We start from the raw sequence: 17,016 nt of genomic DNA on the forward strand, positions 1-17,016 counted from the left end.
TGTGACCTCGGGCAGGTTTGTTCCTGTTAAACTGCAGGGTAAACAAACGCTGCATGAAACCAGCCATGTAAGCACTGGTCACAGCCTCATGAGCACAGTACGTGTGGGGAGAGCAGGGGACCCCAGCACAGGAGGCTGGGTCTCCAACGGAGAAGGAGGCTCCCTCCCTCCCCTTCCTTCTCTGGAGAAGAGCGGCNCAGCAGCTGGGTAGTGACATGGTCTTTCATGGCCGTAGGGAAGGTGAAGCCACCAAGCGCTGAGGGACAAGATTAGAGATGACTCAAGCTGAGGACAAGGGCCAGCAGCAGCAGAAGAGAGGCTGACTGGCTCCTGGGAGCCACGAGTCCCATTCCCACAGCTCCCTCCATTTCTGCTGGCCTGCACCGGATTGACAGCGCACATAACCCACTGGTGCCCATCGGCATTAAGGGGCGCCTTTGAGAAATGGCCACTCCCTGCCCTGCCAGCAGCTGCCCTCGGTCCCAGAGATGGCACGTGCCTCTGCTGCCCCCACGTGGCCAACACAAAGGGTGCCGAGGGATCTGACCTCCTCCTTTGGTGACCCAGCCTTGCCCTGCACCCTGAGAACCTTTCCCTCCAGGTCCCCGCCAGGCGCAAGGAGGCTACAGAGCCTGGGGGGTTTCCTTCTAGTTCAAAGGCTGCTTTATACAGACTCTTCATGGCCTTCAACAGAGATGCAGGCACAAAAATACACAAAATAAGACTCAAACAATGCTCTATCTGCAAGGGGAAGGGTTTTTAAATTTATTCTGCACAGCAGAAAGAAAATAGTTTATGTCAATCCTACCAAGACTCCATCTTAAATCTCCACCAAGACTCCTCAAGCCACCTTCTGAGCCACGCATGCTCAGAGCCTGCCGGCAGCTTCTGGCAAGCAAAACCCGAGCGGGAGGGGAAGGCAGAAGTACCCCACCCTGCACCCCCAGGAGTTAATCAACAGACTTCAATTCCTCTTTCTACCAACCCGAAACAACCACAGTCTCCCTGATTCCCTGAAAATGTCCATTCGAGAGGTCTGGTTTTAGTCTTCCAGGTGCACTTTTTCTTCTAGCTTAATTCACTTCTGTCAAAATTACCTCCTACCCACCCACCTCCACCAAGGAAATTCTTCCCAGGGTAGATGAAGTCCGATCTTTCCAGATACACCTTCCCAGGATCTGTAGTGTTGGGTAACCTGGAACTGACCTTCTACAGGTTGCTTGCTCAGTTGCCAAAATTACAAGTACAGAATTACTCTCCCCAATAAAGTTTGCGGAACCTTAAATAAAACATGTTTTTCGGTATGTTCACACAAAGGCGAAATGAACACCAGAGTTAATGCACAGATAATGATCTCCAAGGCCATAGTGACAACATTGTGATTAGATTACAACATATAGTACTTGCCTTACATTTAGCAAGTTCAACAGGACACAAAACCAGTCAGCTGAACACAGAACAGCTCTCCCGTGAAGTGGCTCCCAGTAAGTGACACTGAATTTCAAAAACACATGGCAGGTTTAACAAAGCTATACTGAAGAGCAACTTAAATACAGCAAATGCTCACTGCCGTGGACATGTCCAGCTTTTTGTATATGTATCCTTCCTTACTGGTTACTAGTTTAGACTGAATTCTTAAGGATTTATCTTGAGGACTTAGAAAAATACACTCATCCTTCCTTGCTTTGATCTGGGTAGTACACAATCAAAATCGAGTAAGTCTCTTAAAAAACAAAAGTTCACAGATCCCATTGTGCCATGTTCCAGGAACCCCTCCCCAGGTGATCAGGGGATCTTCAACAGCTCAAGGAGTGCTCCAACGGCTCCAAAATAACCCTGGAAAAAAAGTACACCAAAAATGAGAGCAATTTTCCGTAGACTTATTTAAATTACCATAAATATGATCACTAGTGTTAAAGCCAACAGTGCCCTTAATTCCTGACACTGAGCACCTATACTGCTGAGCCCAAGGCTAGCACAGGAGCAGGGAAGCTCCGAGGAGCTCCCGGGCTGGGGACGAGGGCTAGATGTACAAAACACCCGAGGAATGTCTAATGGGGCACCAAAACCCACGGTAAGGGCTGCAGGGGCTATGAGGCTGCTGGTGGCTCCATTCCCTCTGGGCTGTCTCCTGCAGGAGGAGGACCTGAGAAGCAGCAGAGGCCCGGAGCATTTCCAGAAACTAAGGAAAGAAGGCAAGATAGGACCTGAAGATCAGCAGAGCAGAAAGAGCTGGGGGGGCAGGGGCAGGTCACAGAGGGCGAGGGCCTGACTGGGCTGGGCATGGAAGGGAGACCAAGAAGAGAGTGGGACGGACTCCAGACCTGCCGGCCGGAAGGGGAAGGGGAAGGGGGCAGCAGGGAGGCTTAGGTATCCCCCACGCATCTGGGGAGAGCCACAAGGATACAGGAGCAAGAGATGTGGCAAGCAAGGAGGGCTCCCATACAGCACGTGCAAGGCCAGGGTGCGCCAGGCAGCCAAGCAGCCACACCCAGGAAGTAACTGGATGTCTGTATCTGGGCAGCAGAGGAGTGGACAATCGTGCCCTAATGTGACATGAAGAGGGGAGCACAGACAGAAGAGCACCATGTGAAGAGCAACAGGAGAACCCTGAGGGAGAGCAGAGGCATGAGAGAGCGCGACAGCAGCTGAAGGACAATGTGGGACCATCTCCAGAAGTAAGCAATTGAGATCAAATACAACCAAGACATTAAAACCCAAAAACAGACAAGAAAAAGAAAAGGATTGACTGTAACAGAAAAATGAGACAAAACCCACACTGGTAAGAAGAGAGTGCCAGCGGGCATCAGAGAACAGTCCTACCATGGTACAGAATCCATCAAGATCTCCAAAGGATGAGATGACACAGCAGAGTCCTTTAAGAAAGACAAAAATGACTGAAAAGGAAAGTGGGAAGATCCTGGAAAACTTGCTTACAGATTGCAAAGAACATGCTAACGGTCTCTAAATATCATAAATCACTGAGGTCCACTCCATTTTCCAAGGAAAGCTTCTTCAAGACACATGTGGCCACACAAAAGAGAAGCTTAAGCCTCTCCTCACTGTTTCTTGGTTTTAAAAACAGGCAGCCACATGATGAGTATCCTCAGAGGGCGCCCACAAATGCAGAGCAGGCAGAGGGTGGGCGCTCACTTTAGGAGCTGGCTATGCGCTGTTTCAGGTGGCCTTCTGTATCTTTTATTTTGCACCAAAAGAAGAGATGAAGTTAACGGTTTTAATGAGCTCCACTGAAGACCCAAGACCCAAGCAGAAGGTGTAAGTTGTTACAAGCTACAAAATGCTAAGATGAGAACAGCAAAGGCGACAGAAGGTAGAGAGGAATCTATATAAAACTTTCATAATAGTTAAACCCACTTCAATGTTAAAAGCAGATTCCGAGACTCAGAGAGCCTAACACATCAAAGTTCCACAAGTGCAGCGATCGTGCTGATCGTTGGGGCCAGAGGGGGTCAGAGGCGTCGATGCAACTGGAAAAGGGCCAGCACAGCCAGCAAGCAGAACGAGAAGTAAATGAAGCCAGCGGTCAGTAAGAATGACAAAATGTAAAACCAGGATTCTATAAAGTGTTCAAATTATAACTTTTATGGTGTGAAGATTAAAAAAAAAGAAAAGTTAACCTAAGAAAATGAATCTCCACGTTCTGCCTAGGAATAGGTTCAAGAGATAGAAATAGAACAGGAGGAAAGTTATGCTACGATACAACAGTAAATAGGGTTTCTATTCTAACACAAAGCAAAATAAAACAGGTCAAGAATCATAAAAACCAAGATACATATAAACGGTATAAGAAACTTAATGATAATTTGGTACCAATTTATTAATAACATTAAAAGTAAAAACTGTTTAAGCGTGCAAATTTACAGGCAGCAAATAAGCCAGAGAGATCTCATGCACAGCAGGACAGCAGAGCCAGTAATAACGCACATCATTACACCAGGCCAGAAGTGTGGCTGCGCCAGCGACCACCTCACGGCACATAAATGTATCAAAGTGCCTCGCTGTAAACCTTAAACTTACACAATGTTCCATGTCAAATCTATTCAATTAAAATTTGTTTAATAAACAGATGACTAAACTTTAAGCTGTGATAAAGGTAATTTGTGCACCTTAAATTTTAACAATGAACTTAAGGGTACTTAAACAGGAAAAACCTAGAGCAACCTGAAAGGAAAAAGCAATCCCTACAGCACTTCAAATCTTATTCTGCCGATTCCTAGAAATGCTGTTAGGTAAATATGCACAACCAATTCTGAAAAATGTTTGTGACAGCACTAAGATCCAACAACATTGGAAATAAATAGTTCAAATGCCCCACAACCAAGAGGACAAAAGAGGTTCCCCTCCACAGCTATGATTCTATTTTTTTCCCCAAACTGGAAAAACAGAAAGGCACTTTCCCATAGAGAATTTCAGGTTGAACAATTCAATGATTCTCTTCCATTCTGTCATTTCTAGCCTGTCTAGGTGTTAAGTTCTTATAACAGTGTGGTTCTATCTTGGAACGTATTTTTCTGTTTGTTTTTAGAACATACATCTTAAGTGGCACGTGAACTGTATCAATACACAAAAGCCGATATCAAAATGAAAAAAGCAGAACACAGAGTAAGTGCGTTTACAAAGTGCAATGGGAAAAACATAAAGGATGGCTCAGAAAAAAGTAACATTAGAAATATAGGTGAATGTTCATCAAGGTGTTTTTTTTTTTTTTTTCTTTAAAATTGCTGACATTCAGGGGCACCTGGGTGGCCCAGTCAGTTAAGCATCTGACTCTTGATTTCAGCTCAGGTCATGATCTCACAGTTCATGAGACTGAGCCCCATGGCGGGCTCTGTGTTGATAGCACAGAGCCTGCTGCTTGGGATTCTCTCTCTCCCACTCTGTCCCTCCCCCACTTGTGTGTGCGCTCGCTCGCTGTCTTAAAATAATGAAATAAACATTTTTTTTTAGTCTTTAAAAAAACTGCTGACATTCACAGTTAACCAAAAATTTCCCTTGCATTAAATCAGGTAAGAAGTTGCTTTTGAACGTTACAAAGTAAACCCTGTTTCATACATCTACAAAAAATTACGCAAGAACTGCACTGCAGTCCACTTCACATCTACTTCAAGTTCCAATGCGGTGGGAACTGCATGCCCTTTACACTTGTAACACATCGCAAGAAATAAATTTGCTTACCTCGTGTTCCGAAAAAAGTGCTTTCAACTGCCCCTTGGACCAATAATCCAAAGCATATGCCAAAAGTCGCATGGCGATCGTATTAATTCTCAAGAAATTTCCAACAAATACCACCTGGTTAATGTTCTGAGCACATTAAAAAAAGGTAATTAGTTTTCATCTTAATTTCTGTTCTCTCGTAAAAGCTACCCTAAACAGAGCACCACGTGCATAGATTTTAGCAGCAACTTGACTGCTGAGCAAAAAATTTTAAAAGTATTTACATTTAATCCAGTTGGTCCAAGGCTACTTAAATTAGAACCCAGACAACTCTGGACCCACTTCAAACCATGTCAGAAAATGTCACAAGAGAATACAAATTAGAGAAAACATTTGTATTAAATATGACAAATAACTCCTATTAAAAATCTTATACAGAGAAGTAAAAAAAGACCCCATTTCAAATGAAGGAAAGTGACACAAATAGGCAAATTATACATGAAATATAAGAGTCAAAACTTCAACCTCAACAGTAATCAAAGAAAATAACATTTTAAACCTACTAAAAGCTGGCAGAACAACTAACTGGAACATTCCACCCCCAGCGGGAGCCAGGTTGTGGTAACACCGATCCATTCCTTCACTGCCTAAGAGATCTAAGTTAGTGCAGCCCGGTGCAAAGCATCTGGGCGGCTCCTAGCGAACCGCATAAGCACGGTTGTATTCTCTACGTGAGAGACCTCGCTCCAGAGTAAGTCCCTCGTCAAGAGTAAAAACCAAAGAAAAGCTTCACATTTAAAAATGCCTTACTGCAGAACGCGATCGCGGGGCGTGCAAGCCAACGCCCAGCTCTGCGGGGCTGCCTTAGGACACAGAAACAAAGCAAGAACACAGCTGTGAAATCTTAAATACTTGAGTAAAAATGTAAAAGGGCATGTACACCGACACCAACTCATAGACCTTAAAATACATAAACACAGGAAAAGGAACAAGCGATAAAGAAAACAGTAGCTTTAACATATTCAAATGAAGAATGTTTTTAATTACTTGATTGCTGATACAGCAGCTTTTCAATTAAAAAATGAGACAATTCCCCTTTGGTGCCTTTCAAAGTTTCTTTTTTAAGCCGTATGCCTACGTGATCCACTGAACAGAATAATTTTAAACAAAACCGTGTGAGTAGGGCCAAGTGGCGGAGCCGCACCATCGGGACCCCGGGGAAGGCCACTCTCGGTTCTTTCATAGCCCTGTACAATGCTGCTTGACCCGAATGCTACAAGGCAGCACTGTAAAGAAGCTGAAAGCACAAAGACAGCTCGCTCGGCGGCAGCGCTCCTCAGCTGCCCGCTCTTCTCCGGGCGACTCCTCTCGATGCCTTCCCAGGGACTCCGGGGCTCGAAGNCCTGGATTCTGACTGACTTCCAACCTTCCTACTTTCTCCTCAAAACACGTGATTTTACTTCTGCTTAGTGGCAATATTTATCTTCACTTAGGGAAAAACATTAGTTAAGATCAGTCTACACTTGAAGAGCTTCAACACAGCCAATGAAACAACTCCGCCCCATACAACTATACTAGGGCACTGTGCAGACAAGACAGACGTTGTACACAAGGTGAGGCCCACTCAGTAAGTTCTGTATTCTCCTCTGAGCATCTAAAGAAATCCAGGTCCCCTTACTTCATTAAGGGCACACATTCTTGCTATTGAGCCAATGTTGTTGGTGATGGTGACCAACATCGCTCTGGCGAGGTCCTCTTTACTGACAGCCTCTCGCTTCTCCTTGCTTATCATGTTTCCAAAGCTGTGAAGGAAAAAAAAAAAATTCCGGCCACTGAACCAAAGGCAATACAGCCCAACAGAACTTGAAAGTTACTCAAAGATAAATGTGACTTTGAGGGTGACACTGTTCACATCTTCAAACTTTTTATTACAAAATAACAGAGCATCTGTTTAAAGAGAAATGCAACTTGGAAAAAACCCCTCAAGCATTCTGAATAAGCCAATGCCTTTCCCCTCAGCTCCCAGTGACAACCAGCATCAAGAACAGATCTTTGTACATCCAGTTAGGATCTCATCAGAGCTACTTTAGGACACACTGTGCCTTCTGCAGCCAGGAGACAGCTCCAGGGAGACAACTCTATTAGCAATTCAGTCCCATTCAGCCCCAACCACTCCACTCAGCTGGTCATGTTCGAAACTGGGAAACTGCTTTATCAGACTAAAGCGAAGCGCAGGCAGTGGCGGCCCAGAGTAAACCATGCAGGAGTGTCAGACTTCCCTAGAAGATAAAGTACTTGTACAGCAGAATTGCTACAGTAATAACTGATCAAAACTGTGTTTGGTCAAACCCAATCAGAAAAGGAAGTGATTAACAGTGCACAAAAACTACAAACTCAAAACATGAAATGCGCAGCATTTACAAAGTCCCTGAAATTAGCACACAAGCACGTATATATTTGGTCCTTTACTATTATTTTAAAAACTCATGTGGAGGCGCCTGGGTGGCCCGGTCGGTTAAGCACGGTTCATGATCTAGCAGTTCGTGAGTTCAAGCCCCACGTTGGGCCCTGTGCTGACAGCAGAGCCTCGAGCCTGCTTCAGATCCTGTTGTCTCCCTCTCTCTTTGCCCCTCCCCTGCTAACACTGTCTCTCTCTCTCTCAAAAATAAACATTTAAAAAAATTTTTTTAATGTGTCCCAATACTAAAAAAAAAGTTTCTAAATAACTGAAAACAAAAGTTTTTAAAAATTCCATTTACAGTAGCATCAAATAGAAATGCTTAAAAATATATTTAACAAAAGTAGCATAACAACTGTACACTGAAAACTACAACTATAACTTCAGCAAAAGAAAGCAAAACTCTAGGGGCAACTAGGTGGCTCAGTTACGCATCTGACTCGATTTCAGCTCAAGTCATGATCTCACAGTTTGTAAGATCAACCCCACTATCAGTGCAGAGCCTGTTTGAGATTCTCTCCCTCTCTCTCTGCCCCTCCCCTCAAAATAAATAAACATTTTTTAAAAACAAAGCAAAACTCTAAATAAACAGAAAGACACTTTATCTTGGATCAGAAGACTTGACAATGTTAGGATGGCAATACTCTCCCAACGTAACCTACAAATTCAACATGATCCCTATCAAAATCCTTGATGCCTTTTTTGCAGCCACTGATAAGGGGACACTAAAACTCATATGGAGGGGCTCGTAGGTGGCTTAGTTGGTTAAGCATCCAACTTCAGCTCGGGTCATGATCTTGCAATTCACCAGTTCAAGCCCCACGTCAGGCTCTGTGCTGACAGCTCAGAGCCCAGAGGATAAACACTGAAAACATGCTAAGTGAAAAGAAGCCAGTCACAAAAAATCTCATAATAGGACACCATTTTATATAAAGTGTCCGGAACAAGCAAATCTACAGACAGAAAATATATGAGTGTTTACCAAGGACTGAGGTGGGGAAATGGGAAGTGACAGCTAATGGATAGAAGATTTCTTTCTGGGATGACGAAAAATGTACTGAAATTAGACTATGGTGATGACTGCACAATTGTGTAAATATACTAGAAACCACTATATTTTATACTTTAAACAGGTGACTTTATGTACATAAATTACAGCTAGATAAAAACTGTTTAAAAGGAAAAAGATATATCCAATATTTACTATCTTATTCCGGTCTTTCGTAGAACACACACGTCCCCTTACCTCGATGCCACAGCCCAGCCCGGCAGTCCAAACCGCTCATAGTCCCCTCCATAAATGTCTCGAACTAGTTTATCCACTTTGGTGCTATCTCCACGAGATGCCATTTCCAGAGCCTCTTCAAAAGTGCTGCAGCCAGTGAGAAGACAGCAGAGACCAAAAAAAGTTCCTCCTCCAAGACTGATTAAGAACAAACAACACAGTATTATAACATTTTAAAAATAAGAATCATCAACAGGAAGATGATTATTTATGAACGGAAAACCATATCCATACATCAACCCACTCTTGCCCTAACCCAATCCTGCAGATGCCACTGGTAGACAAGTCTGTGGAAAGATAAAAACAGGGCACCTGATCTATACCTTAAAGATACATACTCATGTGAGCAATCAAGCAGAGGCAAACCACAGGCCCACCTCCCTGCCCGCGCCCCCAGGGAGTCTGGGCATCTGCTGAGTGTGAGGAGCTTTGGGCGCAGATCTGCCCACCACACCCCCAGGCCATGTTAACACCTCCTCCCTTCTTCTCTCCAAGCCCCTTGTCACCCTGGCTCATCAGTCCCCACCCCCACCCCACAAAGAACTCCTCCATTAATGTGTTTTCTCCCCCCAAATTACTCCTCCCATTCTTCAATTCACACCTGTTAAAAAACCTTGTTTATCCCAAACTCCAGCTCCTTGTTTTGCATCTAGTGATCTCTAATCCTTAAATCACAACACATTCATTCTCACCTATCACCTCGCCACCCTTTTCGGCCTACCCTCCTCCAATCATGCTTCTGTCACTCAGTACCTCACCTTCTAGATCTCAGACCATCTCATGGGTGTGTGAGTGTGTGTGTGCACAGTCCACATGTATGTATAAAATCCAGGCTCGTTTCAAAGCTGGGATCTTGCTTGCCTTCTGCTTACAGATGCTATCTAGTAGCTTTGGTAACTTTATGGTATATACACATCAGACACTATCTGAGGGCAGACACTGCGGGCTTCAGTGAATCTGCCAATGAAATACTTTATCGAACTATGATAATGAAGTACTGAACAATACAAATTAAAGAAAAGTAAGTCAAGAAATCAGAATTTTCAAGAGAAATGTTTGCATAATTCCAAGGGAAAAAAAACACTTTTCACATAATTTTAACAGATTCTTAAAGGTTTACTTGTACGCAATACCTGAAAACTTAGTTTTAACTCATCACAATATCAAGAGCAAACAACGACCTTTATATAAAAGACCTACCTGGTACCCGTGACCCGCTTGTAATTATCTTTGGAATATACTGCTAAAATGCTAACCCCAGAGCCAATGTTCACCAGAAGCAGAGGGTATGGATTTTTCAAATCAAATGGTAACTTCTGACATTTCTCAGCATCAGCAGGGTTTTCAAAGTAATAGCACTGTGACCGTCCATTGAATCCAACTGAGTCAATGTATAAAATTCCTTTTATTAAACAATCTAGTTCATCAAGTTTGCAAAGCTGAAGGTCACCTATCTGTAATGAAATAAAAATGTATTCAGACTTTCTAACAAACCAAACAAATAAAAACTCTGCTTAAGAAGGCACCCCTCTACGTTAAACAAACCACAGAAGTGCTCACAGATGTATACTATTTGTGCAAGATTTACAGAGCAAAGCTGGAAATAACAAACATAGGGACAATCTGATTAGACAGACCTAAATACACTCCCAACTACAAACCACTGCAGCAGCCAGAGAAATGTGCCCAAAACCCAAGCAGAAAACAAGAAAACTCACAGGGACCATGAGTCAGGAGCACAGGTGAGATCACAGCCCTATCAGAAAGTGGACTCCAAGAAATTCAAGTGATTCAAACACCTGGTGACACATGACAGGAGCCACAAGGACTCAGACATCTGCCCTCCGAACAACCATCTTCAAGACTATAGAGGAGTATCAAACTAAGCCTCACTTTATTAATCAATACACATCAAAAGCCTGCAAAGGATACAATTAGAAGGTAAGGTTTTTCACTATCTAAACCAATCACAGGGCTTCAGGGTGGCTCAGTCGCACACATGTCCGACTTTGGCTCAGGTCATGATCTCGTGGTTTTAGGAGTTTGAGCCCTGCATCAGGCTCTGCTGACAGCTCAGAGCCTGCTTCAGACTTTGTGTCTTCCTCTCTCTCTGTCCCTCCCCCATTCATATGCTATCTCTCTCAAAAATAAACCTTTTTAAAAATTGTTTTAAATAAGTAAAAAACAAACGAACTATAGTCCCTAGAGGATGAGAAGATTTTAGCAGTATCAAAATTTAGAAGTGTTACCAACAAAATCCATTTAACTAACATAATTACTATTCATATTAGGGAGCAACATACAGCAATTAAGAATGAAGAGGAAGGGCGCCTGGGTGGCTCAGTCGGTTGAGCGTCCGACTTTAGCCCAGGTCATTATCTCACAGTTCGTGGGTTGAAGCCCTGTGTCAGGTTCTGTGCTGAGAGCTCAGAGCCTGGAGCTTGCTTCCAATTCTGTGTCTGCCCCTCCCCTACTCACACTCTGTCTCTGGTCTCGGTCTCAAAAATAAACATTTTAAAAAAATCTCAACTTTACTCACTGAACTGCTAACCCACGGGAATGTTTACAGGCACATACACTCCATGTATGTGACGAAGGTAAAAACTCCCTCCTAACCCCCTTACAGCACCTACTTCTGTTTACAAGCAGGTCCAGCCCTGCAAGTCCTCCCTGTTTAAGTCAACTTTCACTTGATTACATTTACACTCAATGTATTCTGATCCACAGCAAAGAGGGAAATTAACTGGTAACTTCATCTTAATCCTTAATCCCTAAGTAAGAATATTAAATTACTCCTCTGACCAAACCCAAGCCTTTGAAGTATTCATCGCTGTCCCTATGGCACCTGCTCATGCCCTCTCGGTTGAGATGAATTCAAAACCAACTTCCTGACACAATAATCTGGAGTGCCAGCATTGCCTCTTCTGCATTTTCATTTCACCATTTTACACTGGTGGCCTACTGGAGCCCAAACATTTGGTCTCCCTTTTCTTTCTACCGTTTTTTTCCCCCTTTTCCTTCCTATAATTCCTGTCATCCTGAAGTATCCTGCTAAGAATCCCAGCCCCTACATGATACAATTAGACAAATGAATGCATAGCTAATTTCATAATGCAAGGTATAATGTATGTGTTACACCAACAAACAAACCCAGTATGTTAGGCAATTCAATTCACACTAAAAGTCAACAAAGCAGGGGCGCCTGGGTGGTTCAGTCGGTTAAGCGCCAACTCTTGATTTCAGCTCAGGTCATGATTTCAGTCATGAGATTGGTTGTGAGACAGAGCCCCATATCGGGCTCCACACTGAGCATGGAGCCTGCTGAAGATTCTCTCCCTCTGCCCCTCTCCCCAGCTTACACTCTCTCTTGCTCTCAAATTTAAAAAAAAAGGGGGGGGAGGACAACAAAATAAACTCGGTATTTTAAAAAATATTTCACTGTGGTTTAATAAACACTAGTTATTCCTAATGCACAAAAAGCATTTGATAGGCATTTCATTTTCCCACAATTTTCAAGGACAGCACCGGTGCATTCAAATGAGAAACCCCAGCAGCCTAAGAACCGATTTCTGAGGTCTAAAAACCACTTTGCACCCTCCCCTTGAATTACCACACAATGCTGAACCTCTGGAAATAGCCTGAATGGTTTTCAAATACGTTCCAAAGGGCATCTCTACAGGGTCCTGCAAAAGGTTTTCTCCTTTACCAATCAGTTATGATCCAGAGTCCACTGTGAGGCTTCCACAAAGGAAGGGAACCGTCTCTACTCCAGCTAAACTTCTTCTTTCCTCACTGCTGGAAGAGAAACCACTGAAAACCAACAACCAAAAGAAATTCAGGCAAAGAATATAAAAACTTGATAAAAATTCACGTCAATTCTATATTATGACTATGGTCAGTAATAGGAGAAAGTCAGGAGACAGAAGACCTAGAAAGAGGATGTCACAAACCACACAATGACACATGGAGAAAAAAAGAAAGATAAAATAACAAAGGCAAAGGCAGAATCTCCGGAATAACATTCTCATTAGTGACATTAAAAACACAGTCACTGGGGGTGCCTGGGTGGCTCAGTCGGTTAAGCATCCAACTTCAACTTAGATCATGATCTTGTGGTCCATAAGTTCAGGCCCCGTGTCGGGCTCTGTGTTGACAGCTCAGAGCCTGAAGCCTGCTTCAGATTCTGTATGTCTATCTCTCTCTCTCTCTCTCTGCCCCTCCTCCACTCACGCCTCAGTCTCTCTCAAAAAGTAAGTAAACATTTAAAAAAAAAAAAAAAAAACCATAGTTACAGAAGATATTTTCAATCTATACTGACCCTGAAGGTCAGAGTCTTGGCCAATTCACTTGTCCACTCTCCCACCTACTCATCCGGTCTTCCTCCCTCACAGGACCTAGCCTCAAGGCCTTGCACACAGTGTTCACTAAATGAAAACAAAGTCAGGCACCCACCGGGCACTCCCAGCATCCAGACATGATTCAAAGACACATAACAGGAGGGCACAACAGTACACATCAGAAGGCATTTGGGGAGAAAAGGTCTGCTGTTAACCATTTCCGACTAGCCCTGACACCAAAAAGCCACTGCTTTAGACCAGAGTTCCTTGTTTTTATAATAGTAAACTTGCCAAGAAACAACTGAGGGGGACAGGAGAAATTATGTGGTAGAGAAAACCAGAAACAATTTAGGGGGGCGCAAGTGAGCAAGGGGTGGGGAGAAAGGGAGAGAGAGGCTCCAACAAGGGAGAGAGAAAGAAAAAGAGAAACAGGGCTCATCCGAAGCAGGGCACAAGCTCACCCAAAGCAGGGCATAAACTCACCCGAAGCAAGACTCGAGCTCACCCAATGTGGGACTTGAACTCATGAACTGTAAGATCATGACCTTAGCCCAAATCAGATGCTTAACGACTGAGTCACCCAGGCGCCCCTGGAAAAAATTTTATGACATGAAATGACATTTTTTCAAAGAGGCTCCATGCCCAATGTAGGGCTTAAACTCATGACCCTGAGATCAAGAGCCACATGTTACACCAATTCAGACAGCCAAGTGCCCCAAAATTATTTTTCAATCTCATCGTTCAAGATTTAGTATTTTTTAATTTAGAGTGAGTGAATGAGTGAGTGAGTGGGGGAGAAGGAAAGCAGGGAAAAGGGGGAGGGAGAAAGAGAGAGAAAATGAGAATCCCAAACGGGCTCCACGCTAAGCATGGAGCCTGACATGGGCTTGATCCCACAACCCTGGGATCGTGATCTAAGACTAAATTAAGAGTCAGACACTCAACCAATTGAGCCACTCGGGTGCCAAGTTTTTTTTAACAGGAATTTCTTTTCACAACATGGGGCTCGAACTCATGACCCCAAGATCAAGAGTCACACACTCTTCCAAATGAGCCAGCCAGATGCCCCTCATAGTTGCAGATCTAATGACATGCTCCTTGTAGGTAGTTCCTCAGTGTACTTATCACAGCTTTATTATAATCTCTAGATGGCAACTCCGGACTACCATTCATTTACATCTACTCTTACTTCCATTAGAATTGGAAATGATTCCACCACTTGCCACTGGTATTATTTTTAATGATCAGATTACCATAAATTGTATGTAAGCTAAAAACAAAAAATACATACTGTGAGAAAATCCTGCTCAAATTTGTACGCTCCACCTCCAGTGGCACAAAAGACAGTGTGGAGACTCGAGAAGTTTTTATCTCTGCCCATCTGAATAAAAGCAGGCATGTCATGAGTGGGGAAGCGTATAAAGTGCAGATTGCCCTTGCGTCCACACAGAGTCAGGTCCTTCAGCTCCAGGTGCACGTCCCGAATACCTGTGGACCCATAAGCCACATTGGAGGTCAAGTACTTCCGAATGCTTTTAAGACTTTCCACCTCTTCCTCCTCTTCTTCAGCAGTGATGTCTTTGGGTTCAAAATAAACCAGCTTAACCAGGGTTCCACCAATATCCAAGCCAAACCATGGAAAAACTAAATGGGAAAGAAAAAAAATAAAAGTCAGAACAACTTTTTTCTGAAAACTAAACATACACGTACTAGATTAGCAATTTATTCATACCTGAGGTTTCCAAGGACTAGAGAAACCGAAAGGGGGTTGGGAAAAGAAACAGGATTCTGTCTGATTTGGAAAAATCTTAAAAAAAAGAAAAAGTCACAAAGATTAAGAAAAATATCAGAAATATCAGAATATTGAGTCAACCCACCCCCTTGCACTAATAAGCCCAAACTATACAATGAAATATTAAAAAATAACAAAATGACTAGCCATGAACCTCAACTTAAAAAAAAAGAAAAAAAGGATTCAGAATGAAAATCTACATCCTTCCCCTTGGCTCAAAGAAGAAACACTGAAACTCTTCAGAGCTCTGGTTCATATGCAAACTAGAAATAGAGGAAATTCACAACCCTATGTAACATGTAAGCTCCAGTGGTCAATTTTTCTCTCAAAACCTAATGTCCCAAAAATAAAAGATTTCAAAGGACTCTAATGTAACATATTTCAGAGTTAATATCTGTTCCCAAAAAAATCCTTCCCAACAAATGGCTTCAGATCGAATCAAAACAGATTGCACAGACATACATGCCTTGCCTTCCAAGCTTAGATCACAGAAATGACTACAGATCTGGATTTATTGATGTATTATTTTCCAAAACAATTCTGGGAAACAAGAAATTATAGAATCAGCAGAACTTAGTTGATTAGGGGCAATAATTGTCCTGAATCCTTAAAAGAAGAATGTTATAAAAACTGGAAATAAAGAAACAGTGCCTGGTGGCTCAATTAGCTGGACATCCAACTCACGATCCTAGGGACTGAGCCCTTTGAGTCCACACTGAGCGGGGAGCCTGACTGAGATTCTCTTTCTCTCCCTCTACCCCTCTCCCCAACTCAAGCTCTCAAAATCTCTCTAAAATAAAATAAAGCAAAATGAAAATTGGGAGCAGCTATGAAGACTGGGAGAACACAGGGGTGCTCCATCAAGCTATACACAGGGGTGGCTGTCACGGGGAAACAGGAAAAGACAGGGTGATCTGGTGGGGAATGCATTTGGCACAACTGAACAGACCAACCACTTCCCTCTCCTGAGAACCACTCCCCACACCTCCACCCCTCCAGAGGCAAAGTCTTCATTAATCACAAGCATTTAGACTTAAGTGCCAAAGACTCAAGATGGCACCCAAGCAGCTACTATCATCCAGAAGAAATGAGGAGACATGTATCTGGACATATATTCCTACATGTCCAGGAATACAACCCATCCTGATAAACTGGAAAGGAGATACTGCATCCACTGACAGAAAAGCAATCCTCAAAATAGAGATGATCACTTTACAAATTAGAATCACCAAAAGGGAAATCACATCACAAAAACGAGAAACATCTTTAGAAAGAGTTTCAGAAACAAATAGGAGATTTAAAAAGAATCATAAATATCTTCAGAGGTAAAATGAGATCTCATCCATGAAAAATGAATAAGCTACCACAAGGAAAAATCAGAAATTAAGAAATGACTGCCACTGTGGTTGTGACCACAAGAATCTACACGTGATAAAATTATATAGAACTAAATATGCATACACAAAAGAATTTATGTAAAACTGGTGAAGTCTAAGTCAAGTCTGTGAACTGTATCAATGTTAATTTCTTAGTTGGGGGTAGTGAAGCTTTGGAAACCAAGAAAAAGGACGAAGGGGACAAACTACTATATACTTAACAGAGATTAATCTCAAAAACGGGCTGAGTAAAAGAAGCCTCACACAAAGGCTACATAGTATATGATTCCACGTATATGAAACTCCAGAAAATGCAAAACAATCATTTCTGCATCTGATAGGAAATACATACATATATATGTATTTATATATATATAATACATATATAATTGTCACATTAGCTAGCTAACATACAGTATGTACAGTGTGCTCTTGACTTTGGGACTAGATTCCGTGATTCATCACTTACATACAACACCCAGTGCTCATCCCAACAAGTGCTCAATGCCCATCACCCATTTTCCCAGCACCCCAACTCCCCAACTCCCTTACACCCTCAGTTGTTCTCTGTATTTAAAAGTCTCTATGGTTTG

The 17,016-nt window shown here is 42.8% G+C and overlaps 1 protein-coding gene across 1 annotated transcript; it reads right to left on the reverse strand.

The window, feature by feature from the left end:
• Positions 1-1,264: 1,264 nt before the first annotated feature.
• Positions 1,265-14,749, reverse strand: PANK2 (pantothenate kinase 2). Its single transcript, XM_077766930.1, has 6 exons — positions 14,547-14,749; positions 10,119-10,372; positions 8,880-9,056; positions 6,854-6,977; positions 5,197-5,322; positions 1,265-1,836 (listed from the first exon to the last, which is right to left on the reverse strand). The coding sequence occupies exons 1-6, from the start codon at positions 14,652-14,654 to the stop codon at positions 1,786-1,788; spliced, it is 840 nt and encodes a 279-aa protein (XP_077623056.1). The 5' UTR covers positions 14,655-14,749; the 3' UTR covers positions 1,265-1,785.
• Positions 14,750-17,016: the final 2,267 nt, after the last annotated feature.

Source organism: Crocuta crocuta, unplaced genomic scaffold, assembly GCF_008692635.1.
Source record: "Crocuta crocuta isolate KB4526 unplaced genomic scaffold, BGI_CrCroc_1.0 scaffold15, whole genome shotgun sequence".
Lineage (NCBI taxonomy): Eukaryota > Metazoa > Chordata > Mammalia > Carnivora > Hyaenidae > Crocuta > Crocuta crocuta.